The sequence below is a fragment of the Suricata suricatta genome, chromosome 10 (assembly GCF_006229205.1).
Source record: "Suricata suricatta isolate VVHF042 chromosome 10, meerkat_22Aug2017_6uvM2_HiC, whole genome shotgun sequence".
NCBI lineage: Eukaryota > Metazoa > Chordata > Mammalia > Carnivora > Herpestidae > Suricata > Suricata suricatta.
Genome location: NC_043709.1, coordinates 65,540,399 through 65,558,596, shown reverse-complemented (window position 1 = coordinate 65,558,596; position 18,198 = coordinate 65,540,399). Strand labels below are relative to the sequence as shown.

General features: G+C 57.8%; 1 protein-coding gene across 1 annotated transcript in view; it reads right to left on the bottom strand.

The window, feature by feature from the left end:
• The window catches only part of COL2A1 (collagen type II alpha 1 chain), a 30,154-nt gene that overhangs the window by 3,912 nt on the left and 8,044 nt on the right, over nucleotides 1-18,198 (bottom strand). The window contains exons 9-46 of the mRNA XM_029953991.1: nucleotides 17,633-17,677; nucleotides 17,479-17,532; nucleotides 17,003-17,056; nucleotides 16,195-16,248; nucleotides 15,745-15,798; nucleotides 15,575-15,628; nucleotides 15,223-15,267; nucleotides 14,628-14,681; nucleotides 12,020-12,064; nucleotides 11,529-11,582; nucleotides 9,987-10,085; nucleotides 9,623-9,667; nucleotides 9,431-9,529; nucleotides 9,194-9,247; nucleotides 8,718-8,825; nucleotides 8,270-8,323; nucleotides 8,090-8,188; nucleotides 7,885-7,938; nucleotides 7,346-7,444; nucleotides 6,900-6,953; nucleotides 6,488-6,541; nucleotides 6,101-6,154; nucleotides 5,829-5,882; nucleotides 5,571-5,615; nucleotides 5,327-5,425; nucleotides 5,018-5,125; nucleotides 4,688-4,741; nucleotides 4,385-4,438; nucleotides 3,963-4,016; nucleotides 3,566-3,619; nucleotides 3,164-3,271; nucleotides 2,532-2,585; nucleotides 2,041-2,094; nucleotides 1,234-1,395; nucleotides 946-1,053; nucleotides 680-787; nucleotides 297-350; nucleotides 15-122 (exon numbers count right to left, since the gene is read on the bottom strand). Coding sequence (XP_029809851.1) covers nucleotides 15-122; nucleotides 297-350; nucleotides 680-787; nucleotides 946-1,053; nucleotides 1,234-1,395; nucleotides 2,041-2,094; nucleotides 2,532-2,585; nucleotides 3,164-3,271; nucleotides 3,566-3,619; nucleotides 3,963-4,016; nucleotides 4,385-4,438; nucleotides 4,688-4,741; nucleotides 5,018-5,125; nucleotides 5,327-5,425; nucleotides 5,571-5,615; nucleotides 5,829-5,882; nucleotides 6,101-6,154; nucleotides 6,488-6,541; nucleotides 6,900-6,953; nucleotides 7,346-7,444; nucleotides 7,885-7,938; nucleotides 8,090-8,188; nucleotides 8,270-8,323; nucleotides 8,718-8,825; nucleotides 9,194-9,247; nucleotides 9,431-9,529; nucleotides 9,623-9,667; nucleotides 9,987-10,085; nucleotides 11,529-11,582; nucleotides 12,020-12,064; nucleotides 14,628-14,681; nucleotides 15,223-15,267; nucleotides 15,575-15,628; nucleotides 15,745-15,798; nucleotides 16,195-16,248; nucleotides 17,003-17,056; nucleotides 17,479-17,532; nucleotides 17,633-17,677 — 2,664 coding nt within the window. The remainder of the gene's footprint in view (nucleotides 1-14; nucleotides 123-296; nucleotides 351-679; nucleotides 788-945; nucleotides 1,054-1,233; nucleotides 1,396-2,040; nucleotides 2,095-2,531; nucleotides 2,586-3,163; nucleotides 3,272-3,565; nucleotides 3,620-3,962; nucleotides 4,017-4,384; nucleotides 4,439-4,687; nucleotides 4,742-5,017; nucleotides 5,126-5,326; nucleotides 5,426-5,570; nucleotides 5,616-5,828; nucleotides 5,883-6,100; nucleotides 6,155-6,487; nucleotides 6,542-6,899; nucleotides 6,954-7,345; nucleotides 7,445-7,884; nucleotides 7,939-8,089; nucleotides 8,189-8,269; nucleotides 8,324-8,717; nucleotides 8,826-9,193; nucleotides 9,248-9,430; nucleotides 9,530-9,622; nucleotides 9,668-9,986; nucleotides 10,086-11,528; nucleotides 11,583-12,019; nucleotides 12,065-14,627; nucleotides 14,682-15,222; nucleotides 15,268-15,574; nucleotides 15,629-15,744; nucleotides 15,799-16,194; nucleotides 16,249-17,002; nucleotides 17,057-17,478; nucleotides 17,533-17,632; nucleotides 17,678-18,198) is intronic.

Sequence of the window (18,198 nt, the reverse complement as noted above, 5' to 3'; positions counted from 1 at the left end):
TTAAGGATACTCACAGCTTCTCCTCGATCTCCCTGCTTTCCAGTTGGGCCAGCGGGGCCAGGAGAGCCAGGGGCCCCAGGGGCTCCGGGAGCACCCACGGGACCAGTCTCACCACGATCACCCTGTCAGGAGAGAGGTTTTGGGCTTAGAGAAGAATGTTCCAGAAAAGCCATGGAGAAAAGGCCCTTCCAAACTGAGACAAGACTCCGACTCCAGCCTGCCACCTGGGGCCGACCTGTAAGGCCCAATAGAATGTCCCCCCGTCCCACTGCTCATAGAGACACCCAGATACTCACCTTGACTCCAGCGGCACCATCTCTGCCAGGGGGGCCATCAGCACCAGGGCTTCCCTGGCAGGAGGAAACAAGATACCATTAGAGCCGCCTCTGCCGGACTCCCATTCTGCTCCTCCCTTCTCCCCTCAGGAGCCCCAGACTCATTCCCTTCCATCCCGCTGAAGCTTTGGAAGTGCACCAAGCTGCCTTCAGCCCTCCTCCCCAGGCACCAGTCAGACTCTGTGCCCTCCTCTCTCCCATCACGACCTTCCAATGCAGCTGGGCACTCAGGCCTATTGGTCCATCCCATCATCCCCTCCCCCCAGACACCAGGACTGGGCCTGGCTGACCCAGCACTCCTCTCCCTGGGAAAGGCCCCACCCACAATGGGTACGACGGCTCACCTCTCGTCCAGGTTCACCAGCAGGACCAGTCAGGCCAGGAGGACCCACGGGGCCAGGGGGACCTCGGTCTCCAGATGCACCGGGAGCTCCCTGCTTGCCAGGCTCACCCTGGAGGGACCGCGACAAGGAGGATGAGTGTGCTCTCTAAGAATCCCGGCCCGGGACATGCTGAGCCCCAGTCACTACACCAAGAGCACTGGGTGGAGAACACCAGCCCGAGCCCCGCGGGGCCGAGCTCACCAGAGGAAGGGGTGTCTTTCACTCACCGAAGGGCCAGGCAGGCCAGGGAATCCTCTCTCACCACGCTGCCCAGGAAGACCAACAATGCCCCTCTGACCAGCCAGACCTTGGGGACCTGGAGGACCATCGGGACCCTAGGAGCGGGGAGGTGAGAGTGAGAACTTGAGCTCAGACAGGGGGTGGCCCAGCCAGCACGGCCGCCATTCCCAGGTAACCAGCACTCTTCCCCGGCAGTGGCCCCTCCGTGCTGTCCCCTCCACTCCATGCCCCATGAGCTCAGACGACTTCCTGGTCCAGGCCTGGGAAGGACTTACAGAGGGACCATCCTCTCCAGGCTCTCCCTTCTCGCCAGGGGGGCCGGCAGGACCTTGGAGGCCAGGGTCACCAGCACGGCCAGGGGAGCCACTGTCTCCTCGAGCACCTTTAGGACCGTCTTTTCCAGAAGGACCAGGGGGACCAGGGGGTCCAGGGTTGCCCTAGAAGAGCAAATGCAAGAAGTGAGAACGCATCTCACCCTGCCCCATCCAGGCTGCCAAAGCCACTGTGGCCCCAGAGATAGCATTTCCCCCCTGCAGCTCCCCTGTCTACCTCTTCCCCCTCCTCTCCCAGGAGGGAGCTCTAAGCAGCCAGCCCTGGCTTGTCCATCCCCACATTTGCTTTTTTTGATCTACTTGGAAGTCTTCCTGCCTCAACCCCACCGTCCCTCAAGGAACAGCTCAAACCTGGCTCCTCTGACCCCTAAGCCTCTGCACCCACTCCCCCTGCACTTGACTGGTGGTGAACTGGGTGACTTTTCACTGTCTCTCCTCCCTCAATGGCAGACTCCCTGTGGGCAGTGTAGAACTTGTACAGGCCGGGAACGCAGAGCATGTCAAGAAATGTGTCGAGGTGATGGTGCCAGCCCTTCCTGCCCACTAAGCCAGGAGTCTGAGGCTTCAACGCCAAGCAGCCGGGAAGGTTGCCCCTGGCCAACAAGAGGGTCCCCATGATCAACTACTCTTAGGAGTGGGAAAAGGCACAAAGGGATGGAGGCCAGCCTGCACTCTTTGGAGCCCTGCTGGGACTGTGCACCTCCCGCCATGCCAAGAGTAAGGTAAGAACCAGCCAGGAGCGTCACTTACATTGGAGCCCGGGGGTCCGACACGGCCAGCAGCACCAGGGAATCCGGTGGCTCCCTGTGTGATGAGAAGAAAGACCCTGAATCCCTCTGGCCCTCAGAAGGTTCAAGAATCATATCAGGGAACAGAAGGGGGTGTCTCAGAGGCTGGTGTGAAAAGGGGCAAGGAGAGCTAGAGAGGGAGAAAGGGCCCCATGGGGTCTGGCCATTGGATCAGAAAGCTGCAGCTTCTCTGCATCCAGCTGGGACAGCCAGTGTTTCGGAAGCTGAGCAGGGGGCCTGCCCAGGGCCAGAGACCTCCCAGGTCACCGCACACCAGCAGAGAGGGACGCCCGCTCTCCCACAGGGTTGGGGGCAGAAGCAAGGCCGAGAAAGAAGGGGTTGAGTAAATCCCAGAGCACCACTGTGGGAGCGTCTGGCCAGGCCTTCAAGACAGCAGCTGCTGCCCCCAAGGTGTCCTCCACCCCACCTGGAGGGTATGGGGACCTCACTCACCGGGGGGCCTTGAGCACCTCGGGCTCCTTTAGGACCAGTCACACCAGTAGGACCCTGGGAAGGAAGAAGAGAGACAGTGAGGCCCGGCCACCCAAAGGAGAGCTGTGGCTTCTGGGCAAAGGGCCTGTCTGACCCCCAACAACCAACTCCTGAGGGTTAGGTTTTCCAAGATGTAGCCTTCTTGGCACTAACAACCCAGCCTGGAGAAGCCATCACAAGTGGGGCGCTGCCACCCACTGCATAGAGTCATGTTCTAGAAGACCTCAGGGGGAAGGCCTGGCAGGCATCTGTAGAACTGCTCCCAGGAGCCTGGCTGCTTTGTCCCCAGCTGCATGTCCTCAGCCTGCACTCTGGGTCTGTTTTCTGGCCCCCACACCTGACACCCTAGATGACATAAGCCCATTTAGCTACTTTTGAACCTTTATCCCCAAGTATAAATTCCTCCCCACAGCTGCTCCCTTCTGTGGCTGAGACAGTGGCAGGCGCCAGCATCTGCCAGGTAGAGGGACTTAAACTCCAGTGGGTGACACTCGGGCCTCCTGGCCATTCTTTGCCTGGCCAGGCCCCTCATCCTACACCCCAACATCCCTGCCCCATGGGAACAGCTCCTGGGGGAGCTCACTGCTACCCACCTGAGGCCCGGGAGCTCCAGAGGGGCCCTGAGGACCAGGGGCACCAGCATCACCTTTCTGGCCAGCCTCTCCTTGCTCGCCCTTGGCACCTGGCTGGCCATCAGCACCCTGTCCCAAGGAGGAGGAAGTGGATGAGTAAAAGGCAAGGAAGATACTCAGCATTCTTCCAAAAGGGCCAGAGCTCTTGGTGAGTCAGTGGGTCAGTAAATGAGTGAGCAAGCAAGCATATGTCCACCCTGGCCTGAAAGCTGCTCTACAATGGGACTATGAGATCAGTGTGCATGTGCAGGGAAAGAAGGAAGAGGCCATTTCCCTCTTCTTTAAATTCTGTCCCTCCCTCCCCCACAGGTTAGAAGGTGCCTAAGTAAAGGGCTGGGAAGGAAGGTGGACAGAGATACTCACGGGAGGTCCTGCGAATCCAGCGGGTCCAGGGGGACCGGTCTCTCCACGTTCACCCTGTGAGAGAAGAGGCCGAGGAGACGTAAGACCCTATGCCTGCCTGCTTCTGTCCCCTCCTATAAGCCAGGGCCCCTCTGGCCCAGCCGTTGCATAGTAAGCCCAGAGAGAGGGCACGCAGATAGCCTCCAGGAAGCTCCGTCCTACATACAAAGGAACCACATCGGAAGGTCTCTCTCGGCTGGTAACCTGAAGGCCCTCCACCTTGACTGTGTTATGGAGATGGGGCCTTCTCTCCTCTGTTCTCATCTCTCCTCCCACCCACAGACCCAAAGGGCCAGGCTGAGAGGTAGGGTGGCTTCTGCTCCCAGCAGCCTGGTGACAGGGCCGGGCAGATACTCACCGGGGCGCCACGAGCACCAGCAGTTCCCGCAGGACCAGGAGGTCCAACTTCTCCCTAGGGTGGGGAGAGGGACAAGAGCCACAGATAAGGGGTGGGGGTCAGAGTGGGGACCTTCGAGAACAAAGTGCATGCAGGAAGCCCTGTGGTGGGTGGCCTGTTTTCTCCTTGGGGCTTCAGTCCAAGCAGTACTTCTGGGGCCTCTGCTGAATGCTGGTTTACCGGCCCCCTCCTGGCAACAGCTCCACTGGGCAGGCTGCACAGCCCCAGACTCTGCTTCTAAGAAGACTCCCACCCCTTGCACCCGCTAGTGGGCAGGAGGGTGCCAGCTGCCGCATAAGGAAAAGAGACAGCAGTCAGGCAGGAGCTGAGGAGGTGAGATGGGGAGGGGAGGAGGTCCCAGAGGGGAGGGAGCCGTGACTCACCTTCTCACCATTGGCACCAGCAGGGCCAGGGGGGCCAATGGGACCAGTCAGGCCCTAGGGAGAAAGCACACAAAGGTGAGGAAGGCAGAAAGACTTGACCAGAGACTCAGAGCCCAGCAAGGAGTCTGGGGACCTCTCACCCCGTGGCCCCAGTCTTGTCAGGGGAGTCCCAAAGCTGCCCAGTCTGCATAGCTGAGACAGGACCAGGGGCTGCGCTCAAACACCGTGTGCCCTTCTGTGCCCAGAGCACGAGGCTGGAGACCCATGGGGTCCCCAAGGTGCCTGCAAGCCTCGTTCACTTACTCGTCCACCGTCTTTCCCAGGAGCTCCCTCGGGGCCTTTCTCACCAACGTCACCCTGTGGGATAGAGAAGACGGGCCACCTCAGGAGGGGGCTCCAGCTGCTGGCCCAGCAGGACTGGCTGTGGGCTCAGGGTGAGAGGAGTGAGATGGAGGGAAGGGTTGGGAGAGGGGGGTCACTGAAAGGCAGAGTGCTGGGGGAGGGAAGGTCTCCAAGTTCCTCAAAAGGGTTAACTAGGTTATCCCACCGCCACCGCCAGTGCTGTGGGGAGAGGGTATGAGTGTGGCACAGGGAAGCCAGCTTTGGGGGAGGCACGGCCGGCCTGGTACTCACCCTGTCTCCCTTGGGCCCAGCGATGCCAGCTGCTCCCCTCTCACCGGGCATCCCTTGCAGACCTGGAGGGCCCTGAGCCCCAGGGGGGCCAGCTGGGCCAGATGCACCCTGTGGGGTGGGGGGAAAGGAGTCTGTAGGGGGCAACACCTGCCCAGGACCCCAGTGCCCAAGCGCCCTTTCTTTCCCTTCCTCCCGGGCCAGACCTCTTTTCTATCTTGTCTTCCATCCTCCCTTTCCTGTCCTCACTCTTCCTGAGCCCCATCCCCTCCCTCTTAGGCTGCCCCAGACAACCACAACGGTCTCACTTACTTTGGGACCGTCAGTGCCAGGAGTGCCAGGGAGGCCGCGGGGTCCCTGGAGGCCCTGGGCACCAGGAGAGCCACGTTCACCTGGGAAACCTCGTTCACCCTGTGGCAGGGACACCATAGAGCAGTCAAATGAGAGTGATGGGGCCGAGGCCCAGGGAGAAACAGGGAGCAGAGCGGGGACCCAGGACCCAGGCACAGGTCCGGGAGCAGGTCTGAGGGGACCACCAGAAATGGCCAACACTTACCCTGGGACCCACAAGGCCGGGGGCTCCAGCTTCACCAGGAACACCCTGGAGAACAAACAAAGACGTGTGAGAGTGGAAGCTTGGAGAGCCTGCAGCCGGGGAGGAGCATCCCTCCTCCTGCTGGAGGCTGAGCTGCGACTGTCATCTATGGAGAGCTGGGATGTGGCTTGGACACTCCCGGCCTCCTGGGGCCCCTCGTGCCCTCCTGCACAGCAGAAGAGACCTTCCCCTCTAAATAGTTTGCAGGTTCAAACTCACTTGGTCACCTGGTTTTCCACCTTCACCTGGGGGACCAGGAGGGCCAGGAAGTCCCTAGAAGGCAAAATGACATGCGTTAGTGAAAGAGTAAGCTTACTCCTCCCGTCCTCCAGGGAGGCCTAGCACAAGGCAAGAGCCAGGACTATAGGGAAGCCTCATCCCCTCCCCCCTCCTCTCTGAGAGGGGCAGGCCCTCCACCCGCAGTGCTTACTACTGCCACAGAACCCTGGACATGGAGACAACTGAAGAGAGGGCCCAGTCCAGACACCTACCTGGAACCCAGATGGCCCAGGGGCACCCTGCTCGCCTCGTTCACCAGCAGGTCCCTGCAGAAGAAAACAAAGGTGACCTGAGCACTCCAGGGATCTCAGAGCCTCAGACACAGGGGGCTGGGGTGGCCAGCAGGAGTGCAGGCCAGACACCCCTGCATGGCCCAACAGAGGTGTGCATGAGTGTGTGCCTCGCTATTCTCCCAATGACCTGCACCCCTGAAACGGGGGTTGGGGGCCACACTGCCTTGGCTGAGTGGGTCTGGTGTCCCGCATGAGCCCACACCCACACTGTTAGTTTCAGTGCTGAGTGGGCCTTAGGTGCCTCAACCTCCAAACCACTGCCCCCACGCCCACAGGGCCACCTAGAGAGGCCAGGAAGGTACTTACAGCAGGTCCGGGGGGGCCTGCGGCTCCGGTCTCACCATCTTTGCCAGGAAGACCCTAGAGGGAGGAGAAAAGGGTGAGATCCTAACTCATGCTCTTCAGTTCTGCAGACCCCAGCACTAGGCAGGTACACTTGGTGGCCCTGAGTTTCCAGACCTCCATGACCCCCCAGCCTGAACTCCATTTCTCCCCCCTTCCTTTCCTGAGCCTCTCCTTTTCCCAGTCTTTCCCAGTCTTCCCCATTTCCCCGGCTACTGACCAATAGCAGCTAGAGGTCTTGTGAGCACTCCCAAAGGGTCCAGAGGAGCATGGACTCCATGCTAACTAGGGACCCCAGGAGCATGCCACGGGATGCCTCTCCCCTTGAAAGTGTCCAGCCAGCACCAACGCATGGGTAGTGAGACAGGGTACTTACTCTCAGTCCAGGGGCACCGGGAAGTCCCTTCTCACCAGCCTTGCCAGGCTCGCCCTGCAGGAAAGAGTGCAGGACCATGAAGGGAGGGTTTTGGTGGCAGAGGGGCATAGAGCAGGCGGTGGAGACTGGGGCTTGGGGCTACAGCCTGATGGACAGCGAAAGCTCAAGCCAAGTATCAGCACCTTCTCTTATGCTCAGAGGTGTGACAGCACTGTCCCATGGAACAGTGTCACGGATGAGATGTCTTGAAGCTCTAAGGAGCCCTGGGTTTCCCCAGATAATATGCACTCCTGCAGGACATGGTGGCCCCAGCTGCCCATGGCACCTGAGATCCCACTCAGACCTGCCTTTGGGTTAACACTATTTAGGAGCCAGTCCTTTCCCCAGGGGGCAAGGAGGTAGGTGGCAACATGTGGAAGGAAATGGAAGGGCAGCTTATTACTTACATTGGCACCTTTGGGGCCAGGGAAACCCATGACACCAGGCTGCCCGCGAGCACCCTGAGGACCTGGAGGTCCAGGGCGGCCATCTTCACCAGGGGCTCCCTGGAAGAGAGAACACCATTCTCAGAATGTAGGCACTCTTACCACAGCCGTCCATCCACCACCTACTAAGTGCCTACTATGCAGCAGGCACAGGGCAAGGCAACGACCAGACACACAGCACATGGGATCGACTAAGGTTTCAACCAGCAGCCCACATCGCACGTCTGGACCCTGTCAGCAACCAGGTGCTGCTTAAATTAGAAGTGTGCCTCTAACAGTGCACACCAGATGGTCGTCTCCCACCAAGGAAAGGCCCGATGCACAACGGGGTGGCGTTTTCAGAGCCCCACACCTGGCCCCAGTGCCTACCATCTGCATCCCTCCCCCATTCTCGAAATTCACAGGCTGCCCCCCCACCCAGACTCCTGTCTTTCTTCCTACCTGTCTCCCCAAGGATATCCCCTCAACTACCCCCCAGCAACCCCAAATGGTAGACTTACAGAAGGACCAACTTTGCCTTGAGGACCAGCATCACCAGGGCGTCCAGTGAGACCCTTTGTTCAGGAGAGAGAGGGAGGGTGGGTGTCAGGACAGGCCCCCGCTCCTCCCAATCCTCAACACAGGGCTGGAGGGAGCAGGTGGGGAAGGGCATGAAGATTCCGATCATAGTCGAAAGTCAAGGGCAAAAGCGGCTGTGCTACTTACCCGAGCTCCAGGAAGGCCAGGCTCTCCAGGACGGCCAGGATCACCGTTGGCACCCTTGGGGCCAGCAAGGCCACTGGGCCCTCGTTCTCCAGGGGCTCCCTAGACAAGGGGAGACAGGAATCAGCAGGAGGCCATTTGACCAGACATGCAGGGACCCCAAGCCCCTCCTCCCCCACTCACCTTTGGACCTGCCAGACCATCTTGACCTGGGAAGCCACGGTTGCCGGGAGCACCCTAGGAAGAAGTAGGAGGGCAGGCGGTGAGTGGAAATGGCCCCCGAGCCAACCGTGACTCCAGGGAGCCCAGCCAGGCTTCAGGGGATCAATCCCACCAACCCACAGTTTCTGGGGGGCTGTAGCCATGGCCAGCAAGATTCCGAGAGAGTAACTTGGGCCTGACTTGGGGAATAGCTCCAACCATTTCATGCCCTCCTGGAGGCATGGGGTACAAATTAAGGCTCCCTGTCCCCATGGTGGTGAGTGGAGAAGAGAGAAAGAAATCTAATACTCAGACCACAGGACTTGACAAGAACACAGAGCCACAAAGACTCAACTTCCATGTTCAGGTCACACCCGATAGAAAGTGGAGACTAGGAGTCCACTTACTCCTAGAGTAAGAGCCCACTTACTCTTTCTCCAGGGGGACCAACAGGCCCGGCACCACCAGGCTCTCCACGGGCACCTCTTTTGCCTTCTTCACCAGCAGGACCAGGGGCTCCTTGGGGGCCAGCAGGGCCCTGAGAACCAGCACAAAAGAGAAATAGGGTGAGTCTTCACCTGGTCCCCGGTCAACCACTGACCTGGCATGTGGTGGAAGTGGCCTTGGCTATTATTTCAGGGCTGGGGGATTTGAGGAAGAGGGGCCATAGAGGACCAACCCATGAAAAGCAGAAGTGGCCCAGTGGGAAGAGAGAGGGTATAAAGCTGCAACTGTTCAAATGGGACAAAGATGGGAGCTGAAGCTGCATTAGCCTCTCAACCCTTATCTATCCCCTCCTCCAGGCACAGCTTGAGAGGTCCCAGATGAGGGGACAGGGCTACCGAGGAGTAGGGCAATGGGCTGAGGGATGGCCTTGGGCCCGAGAGCTGGTGGGCAGATACTCACAGGCTCTCCCTTGGGACCTTGTTCACCTTTGAAGCCAGCAATGCCAGGTTCACCCTTGAGAAAAGACAGAGGCAGGTTCTCACACTGGGTTCTCTCCAGGGGCCTTGCCCCCACCTCCAAAAACCCTTAAAGGTGTGGCCTCCGACCCCCAACAACTGGTGTGACCACAGGAAGGAGGGATGGTGGGGTTTGACTCCGATAGTATCAGTGGGACTTGGGGTTCACTCTGGGTCTTACCGTCTGACCTTTTGGGCCCAGAGGACCAGTTGCACCTTGAGGGCCAGGTGGACCACGGGGCCCAGGGAATCCGGGAGCACCAGCAATGCCTGGAGCACCCTGTCAGCATGAGTAGAAGAGAGGGGCATCAGGAGAGAGGGCAAGGAGGGACTGACCCCACCTGGAGGAGCCAAGTCCAAGGGCAGCACTCACAGCAGATCCTTTGGCTCCAGGAATTCCATCCGTTCCGGGGTTACCCTGAGAAAAGAGATGGTGTCATTATAAAATAAGTAGCAAAGAATAAACCTCAGCCACCTCTCTGCCCTCCCAGACCACAGGTCCAGGGGCTGGGCCAGCAGCTGGCTGTCCCATGCATGGTCCTGCTGAGTGTCTCAAGGACAGGATGAGGGTGGAGGGAGACCTGCCCCTAGAGATCAGGGAGCAGGTGCTGGGCCTAAACGAAGGTTTGGTTGGTGGGGCTCCAAATGGGCTCCACATCTCTCAGAGGTAAACAGAGTCAAGAGCACCCAGGGCCACAGACCCCAGGCGCTTCAGGCCAAAGGGAAGCTGCACTTACAGAGGCACCAGCCGGTCCAGGGGACCCAGGAGTACCAGGTTCACCACGAGGACCTTGAGCGCCTTCAGGACCGCGAGCACCAGTGGGGCCAGCTTCACCCTGGATAGAGACAGAGAGGGGTGCAGTTAGGAGAAGACAGGGAAAAGCCCTCTCACGGGCCAGCGACAGCTCAGGGACAGAAAGTGGAGTTACCCACGTAACCCACTGTGCGCTTACATGGGCGCATTCCCCACAGGGCCCCCGGGGCCAACTTGATGCCTCCCCCCACACGTCCTCTGCTCTCCGTCTCCCCTCTGCACCATAACCCCCCACAGCAAATGCACACCTCTGTGCCACAGCACTGAGCCTCAAGAAGGCCAATGCTGGGGGGTCCTGCCCACTCTGGGTGGTGCAGGCTGGTAGATGGGCAACCAGGGTGGGCAGCCTTTAGCTCCCCCTCTCCACCTCTTCCTTCACTGGGGAAAGGGAGGCCCTTGGACATCTGGGCTCAGGGTACCATTCCACTTGTGCCTGGCCCATGTGCGAACACCGCCACTCCCAGGCTCTGGCCCAGGCCTGTCTGAAGCCCACCAGAGAGCCAGGGTGAAAGCAAGCCAGGACAAGCGCCCCACTCCACTTGCCCCTGCTCTGACCAGTCCAATCCTCAGCTTCTGGCAGGCCCTGCACCGCCCCCTGCCCAAAACGGCCTGTGCTTTTACTTTCATTTTTTTCCTGAAAGTTAGAACTGGCTGCGATCTGGGCTCTCCAGCCGGCCGAGTCCCCTGGGGAGGATTGCTGACCTGGAGGCAGGGCAGAGCCTCCTCAGGTTTCTTCTCAGAACATTCCTGCTTCACTCTTGTAATTATTATTTTCTAAAGGTCAGGCCCCCTCACCTTCCGCTGTCCCTCTTCACAATGGGTCTCCTTCACCCAGCTCCCAGGGCCTCAGACACTGTCTGGTTGCCATGGAAACCCCCAGGAGGGGAAAGGCAACCTGATGCCAGTGACCACATGGAGGCTCCTTATTCATCTCCTGGCTGCCCCGGGAGAGAATTCCCAGGGAACATGCGCCTGGAATCCTTCTTGGGCCACAGGGGCCTTTCCCTGAACTGGCCGGCCTCCCGCTGGCCTCTATTAATCCTTGGAAGAACTCTGTTAACACTGCCTGGAAGAGCCAGCACCCCGCCCCCCACCGATGAGATAGGGGCAAGAGGGAAGCTTGGAGCCATCTCTGTGCCCACTTCCTCCAGCTCTCTTCCAGGTCTAGAGTTTGCTTCCCTTCAGTTCCTGGTCTTCTGCTCCCTCCCAGATCTCCAGTGCCTCCCCATCTTTTTCTCCCTTTTCCCCAGTCTGAAGCTGTAACTGTAACTGTACCTCCAGCTTTTAATCATTCCATCTCACGTTCCCTTCCAGCCGGTAACTGAACCCCCGGCTCTTCCTTGCCTCCATGGAGAGCAACAGTGGGTGGGGTGGGGCGGGCTCCTCAGAAGGGAAGTGGGGACTGTCCAGGGGGCAGTCAGTGGGGATTGGGGGGGGTCCCCGACTCCACCTGCAGGGCACGTACCTTGGCACCGGGAGCACCAGGGAAGCCAGGACCGCCAGCAGGACCCACGGGACCCTGGAGGAAGGAGGAGGAGAGGGGAATGCTGTGTCCGGGCAGTGTTTGTGCATCCCCCCCAAAGTGAGCCACCCTCACACTCCTTCCCACGTTTGTCCCGATTTTGCACCACATCCATCATGGCTCAACGTCCCTGGACAAAAACCGCCCCCACTGCCTGAGCCTGGCTTCAGGAGACAAAGCCCGGTTTAACTACAGACGTGGTGAGAAGCAGATGGTCCTTTTACCTCCCTCTCCATCCTTCCTCAAAAACCTGCTGAAAGGATGGCTGAGAAAAACGAGCCGTTGCTTCAAAGCTTGTTATCGACACACTAGGGTAATACGGACTCCTCTCCCTTTGCCCAAGAAGGCCCAACACTGCCCTGGTTGCACTGAAGAAACACTGCCAACCCCACTGGACTGCTGAAAGGCATTTGCCACAGACACCGGGCACTTACCGGAGGCCCAGCAGGGCCTGGCTGACCGTCGTTGCCCCGGGCACCCTATAAGCGGGGGAGAAGGAAGCGGCCATGGTGAGAGGCGCCTGACCAACAGGCTAGGCCCTCCCGGCCCACAGTCTCCCCGCACAGAACACGTGGGCAGCGCTGGGCCCCAGGAGCCCCAGGAGCCCCAGGGCTGAGTGGGGGGCTGGCCAGGGATGGGCACAGGGCAGGCCCCCAGGAGCAGCCCCGGAACCCCTCTGTGTTGTGGGTAGCAGCAGGCATAACAAAGCTTGGGTGATTTCCTAGCTCTTCCATCATTTCTTAAACTTCCATTTAGACCCCAAATATCTCCAACACCAAGGCCAAGTTATCATTTAAAGACTCAGTGAATTAGGCCAAAGGAAAATGAAACAGCGAAGCAGCAAACCTAACACAATTCCTCCCACCTGCTCCCGGCGGGGAGACACTTCTGGGATCTTGGTTAACCTCCTTGGTTAAGGCCTCCCCTTGGTTAAGTCCAGGAGGCCTCTGGGCTCCACCACACCCCTTCAACTCCAGACAACCTATTTCTAAGGAAACATAGATGCTGCACTGGGGACAGAGCCCTGGGCATAGCCTGAGGACCACATTGGAGCTCTTGCCCCTGAGAGTCCTTTATACAGAAATATAGGGCTGCCAGTTCTCTCTCTAGGACTAATTTTGAGGGACTTCCCCCCAGGTTTGTGGTAAGCACCGCCCCCCCAGTTTCTCTGTCAAAGCCCCTCAGGGCCCAGTTTTTTACCTAAACTCTAGGAAGCATCAGGCTAGGCCTGGCACCTGGTCCTTGGCAGGGGCTTGGAACAGGCCAGAAGGCGGCCTTTCCCAAGCTGAGCCCCGTCTGCCTGCCTCTGCCTCTTCTAGGGTGCTAAAGGAGGATGCTTTAAGGGGAGCTCATATTTTTAAAAAGACTCAAATCTTCTTCCTGGCTACAATCCATTTCTCCTGACTGAGATGTTCCAGATTGGCATTAAACAGGAGCACAAGAGGAGACTTGACAGGAAAAAAATGTCAGAGGGAAGGTAAAGCCTCGGCATTGGCCAGAGCCCATTCTGGGCCAGGCCGGCTGCTTGGGGAAGCTCTGGAGCACCCCTCCCTCCAGGGGTTGGCTAGAGGAGAGGCCCAGGGCGCAGCATGGCCCATGAGGCCTGTGCTGGCATCCATGGCTCTCCCTGCAGCAGGGCTAGGAGAGGGCACAGTTTGACCCAAGGGGGCACGTGACCACAGCAGGCAGAGCCCAGCCCAGACCAGTCCCGGGCCCAGCCTTGACACCAGGCCTGCACTTGGAACTGTGTGACGTTGTCAACTTTCTATGCCAAAGCCTATGGACAGCCTGCCAGCCTGACTATTGTGGGGATGGGAACCAGCGGGGAGGAGCAAGGAGCAGGGCCTGCTGTGCCCAAGGGGGAGGAGGAAGAACAGGGATGCAGCTCGTCTCTGCCCCTGACAGGGTGCGGCCACCACGGCTCCAAGCCCGGCCCAAAAGCCACAAGCCAGGTCCTAATAATGTGCAAAAATAGCAGTGTTTCTTGGTAGCCCCAGCACTCTCTAATCCCCTCACACACAAAGTGCCCTGGGACAGGGCACCTCAGCAGCTCTGGGGGACAAGTGGGCCTCAGGGTTGCCTGTTGTTTCACTGATCTGCTTTGGAGGGAAATTTCTGCCAAACAGATACATTATGCGGCAAGCAGCAGAGGGAGTGAAGCTGATTTACTTTGGCCAGCCCTGCAACGACCTGTGAGGAGGGGCCTCAGAGCCTGGGTGGCTGGGGTATGAGCTCAACAGAAAGCATAATCTTTCTTAAACACGGCTTTCATCACATCACTCGCCTGACCAAGCACCTACAAGGGCTCTCTATTGCTGAGGGATCAGAAATAAACACCTGCACCCTCCGCCGACCGCAAATCCCCTGCAAATCCCCGTGCCCTTCACTTCCCACGTCAACAAGAGGCCACCAGAGTCGGAGGCTGCAGAGCTTGGTCTTAAGCTCTTTAACCTTTCTGTGCCTCAGTTTCTTCTTCTCTAAAATGGGGAGAAGAATAGAATCTGCTTCACAGGATCTTAGGGAAGATTAGATGAAACAAACCATATAAGGTATTAACCCAAGGAAGTGGCTGTGGGATGATGGCCACTGGGGTATCACAGGATCACCAGCGGCAGCGGCAGCAATGTCAAGTATAAAGGCCCCATGAACTGATGCTAGACTGTTATGCTTTAATAGGGCATCATCTCAAAAGCCAGAAGGAATAAAAAGCAGCACAGCACTGTAAATCTGTTCATAAATTCAACCTGGACTGACTGGCAGTGGATGGCGGGGGGCACTGTGAAGGGGTTATCTGAATAATCCAGCCTGGTTAAGAGAGGGTCCTGCCTTCACCACCCAGCCCCCCACCGCTGTCCTTCAACTGTGCAGACCCACCTGGGGATTCGCGACGGGGTCACTCAGAGTGAATCCTCACAGAATGACAGTACTCTCTGTGCCTCCTGGGGTCATTTTGAGTGTCAAGCAAAACAGCCCTATGTGAAAGTGCCTTGTAATCTCTAAAGGGCCGGCCAAACGGTGGCTTTTGGCCTTATCATTACTCACCGCAGCCCCAGCGGGGCCAGTCCGTCCTCTCTCACCAGGCAGGCCGCGGGGACCCTGGAACACACAGCAGGACAACATACGCATGAGTTGGCTTAATGACTCTCCGCACGTCCTTCCCAGACACGAGAGCAGGGAGCAGGCATCTGCCCAGGAGGCAAAGCTGTGGGTGCCCCTGATCCTGCCTTCCCGACTCATCTAGGACTTCTCATACCACATCAAAGATTCATTCTGCCCAGGAAGAGCACACACGCGTGCCTGTCGTTACTATTGGGAGTCTTTTCACAGGTGTGTCTTGCTTTGTGCAATAGATGAACACCCCAAGACGTGGAGAATAAACAGAACTTTAAAATATCCATACATCTCAAGTGTGTTCACAGGCTATTTCAAGGAAACATTGGTGAAACCTGGAACAAATCATCTAACTGATAAATTTAGCTTTTTGATCTGATCCTAACCAGATCAAATCTACAAAACCGAGTATGTACTCTGCACAAAGGGAGCAGGGGTGTCTGTAACAGACCCATCTGCTGGGTTTGAGGAGATGTGTGAAGAGCGTCTGGAGGCCCTCGGGGAGCAGGGGGAGAGTCATACTCACCATTGGGCCTGGAGAACCATTCTCACCCGGTGAACCACTCTCACCCTGGAAAAAAAAGAGCACAGTGTCAGTGAGCAGGACCCCACAGCCCCCACAAAACTCCCAAGGAAGAAGCTGAAAGCTCTGGTCCACTCAGCTACAACCGAGACCCCCAAACTTCAGTTCTGCAACAAACAATCCCCCGAGCTCTCCAGGCCTGCTGCTCATCCATCAGGATGTAGAACTGGGCATTCCCAACCAAAGCTGTTCTGACATCCGAACTCCATGATGCAACAGCATCTCCTTGACTGGAAAGAAAGGCTCCTCATCGTCTCCCTCCGTCCCCCATCCCCACGTGCTTCTCGGTCCTTACCTTCACACCTGGAGCACCAGCTTCTCCCTTAGCACCATCTAGACCTGGGTAGCCCTAGGGGACAAGAGAAAATGTTCAAACACATTTTTAGAAGAAGATTCCTGCCCCCAAATGATTTTCTCTCCCCGGGGCAATTCCCTCCTCCCAACACCCACATCTGTGATACTTACTCTGTGACCCTTGACACCAGGGAGGCCTGGGGTTCCCGGGAAGCCACGAGCACCCTGCAGTCCAAAGAGGAGATGTTGAAGGCACAGGGAGGAAGGGCCAAGGAAAGGTGGCCCTGTACTGCCCGAGCATCTCCCAGCCAGCTCCCTCAGGCTAGCGGGGCGGTCAGGAGCCCAGCACTTGGACAGCTCTTTCTGTGGGTCCCAAGCCCCCCTCACGGTGCTTCCCCCATATTATGGAAAAATGGGTGTAAGCAACAGCTGTCCAGCCACCCCACCCCTTGGGCCTGTGTTAGGACCCTAAACATCTCACGTATGTTGGGGCTGCTGGAATTCTGCTTTAGAAGTGTGCTAACTGAACTGGATGTGCTGGGTGTGAGGCCACCACCTTGGCTGCAAAGGAGGGAGACTCAGAATGAGGTCTGGGGCTGGGAAAGGCAGGGAGGGCTTTACCTGAGGGCCAGGAGGGCCTCTTTCACCAGACTTTCCAGGCTTTCCAGCTTCACCCTGAAGGGAAAGAGATGGACCTCAGCTTCCCCAGAAGACAAGTTAGCACAGTTGGCACTATCCAGAGCACATCCCTCCTCTGGTCTTCTATCCCTTTTGCCTACCTGCCTGCCCATCCCCCTCACCTCCTTGAGATCCCACTTTGAATGCCTTTCCTGGGTCACAATACATTCTTCCGGACAGCTGGGCAAACTTCTCCAACCCTCCAGCCCGCAGCTGCCCCAGGGAGCCTTTCCCTCTCCCCTCCTAGGCTCAGCAGGCTGGCTCAGCGCTGCCTTACCCTGAGAGACTTTTACTGTCTAATGCGATTCATAAGAATAGCTCAGAGAGCCAACTCTTCTCCCTCCACTCGGTTTGCATCCTTTGCAGACATCCTGACTCAGGCTGCGCTTTTCCTAACTTATTTACAAGTAAGATAATGCTGGGCTGCTGATTGTCTTCCTTTGTTTTTCCTTCTCTAAATCGGTCCCCTTGTGTTTTCACTTTCCCTTCTCTTGTTCCTTTCCTGGAGCTAACGATGTTTTAATTATTTTCCTTCCCAGTGGCTCCAAGGCAGTCCCTGGGCACTTGCAAGTGGGAATGTAGACAGCAGACAGGGTTCAAGGCTCCAACTGACCAGTCCTGCCCCCAAGGACACTTCCCCCTGCCCCAGACTAAGACAAGGGCACTTCTGCCTCACTGCCCCACCACAGACATCCCCTCCGGGCCCTTTCAAAGGAGGCATCCATTCATCTGACTAGTCAGGTGTACTCACATCATCGCCAGGCTTTCCAGGGGGGCCAGGAGGACCGCGGGGACCCATGGGACCCTACAAATGAAGTGAAGGAGTCTAAGAAATGGCTGGAGGGAGGCAATACTTAATCAGTGGACAAAACTTCCAGAGTGTTGCCTCTGGAATCTAGTTCCCCCATAAGGAAGAAAGATGGGGTGGAGGGGAGAAGCCCACTTTGTGCTTAGAGAGAGCAGGAGTGCAGAGTCGACTGAACTGGAAGGTGGCAGGCAGCACAGGCCAGGGGCAGCCCGGAGAGGGGACTGTTATGACAGAGTGGTCCTTGCTCCCAGTGGTTCTCTGTCAGAGATCCCACAGAGCTAAGAAGTGGCATCTAGATGTCCTCAGGGCCCTTCCCTGGGAAGGCTCTAGGGAGAGCCAGGGAGGGGACAGTGCAGGGGGCGGGGTGGTACATCACTGGAGGCTCCCCAGGAGGGCAGGATCTGGCGCTGGTAACTCACCGAGACACCGGGTTCCCCAGGTTCTCCAGGGTTGCCTTGAAATCCTTGAGGTCCCTAAAAAGTAACAGGAGGACACCAGGTTGGCCCTACAAACTGACACTTGAGAGCTTGAAAGCATCTGCGCCACCACAGAGAGGAAAGACCCAATACTTACAGGAGCACCAGCAGGGCCTGGAGGCCCTCGAGGTCCCATGGGGCCCTGTGTTGGAAGAGAAAAGGAGGAGGTTTACTGGAAGTGCCTCGCCAACCGCCTCCCATGTGCCACCTCCTCCCAGCCAACGACCCAGACAAAGGACAAAAAGTTACTCTGTGGGCAGGGGGCGTCCAGTGGCCGCTCCCTCTCATTTCCCGCTCCCCACGCGACAATCTATTTATTTATAGGCACCATTTGGATAGAGAAGCCGGCCTTGCTCTCTCCTGGCCCACAGCCATGTTTACTAAAGTCTGAGTTTCATTTAGCATGTGCCAAGTCAGAGCTGCAGGGCTGAGATTTCCTGCTGAAGTCTTGTGGATGCTGGAGAACAGTGGCTGCTGTCTGTGTTCTTCAGTTCTCTTTCCAAGAGCAACAGCAACCAGCCTTCCAACAGCCCAGCCTATATGTGTCTCTCCGTCCTCATTCTCCTTGGTCACTCCGGCGCATCATTGAAACTGGCATCCATCACCATTAAAAACCAAATGCTTTGGGCTAACGCTTGGGAGGTTACATAACCCGGGGGAGAA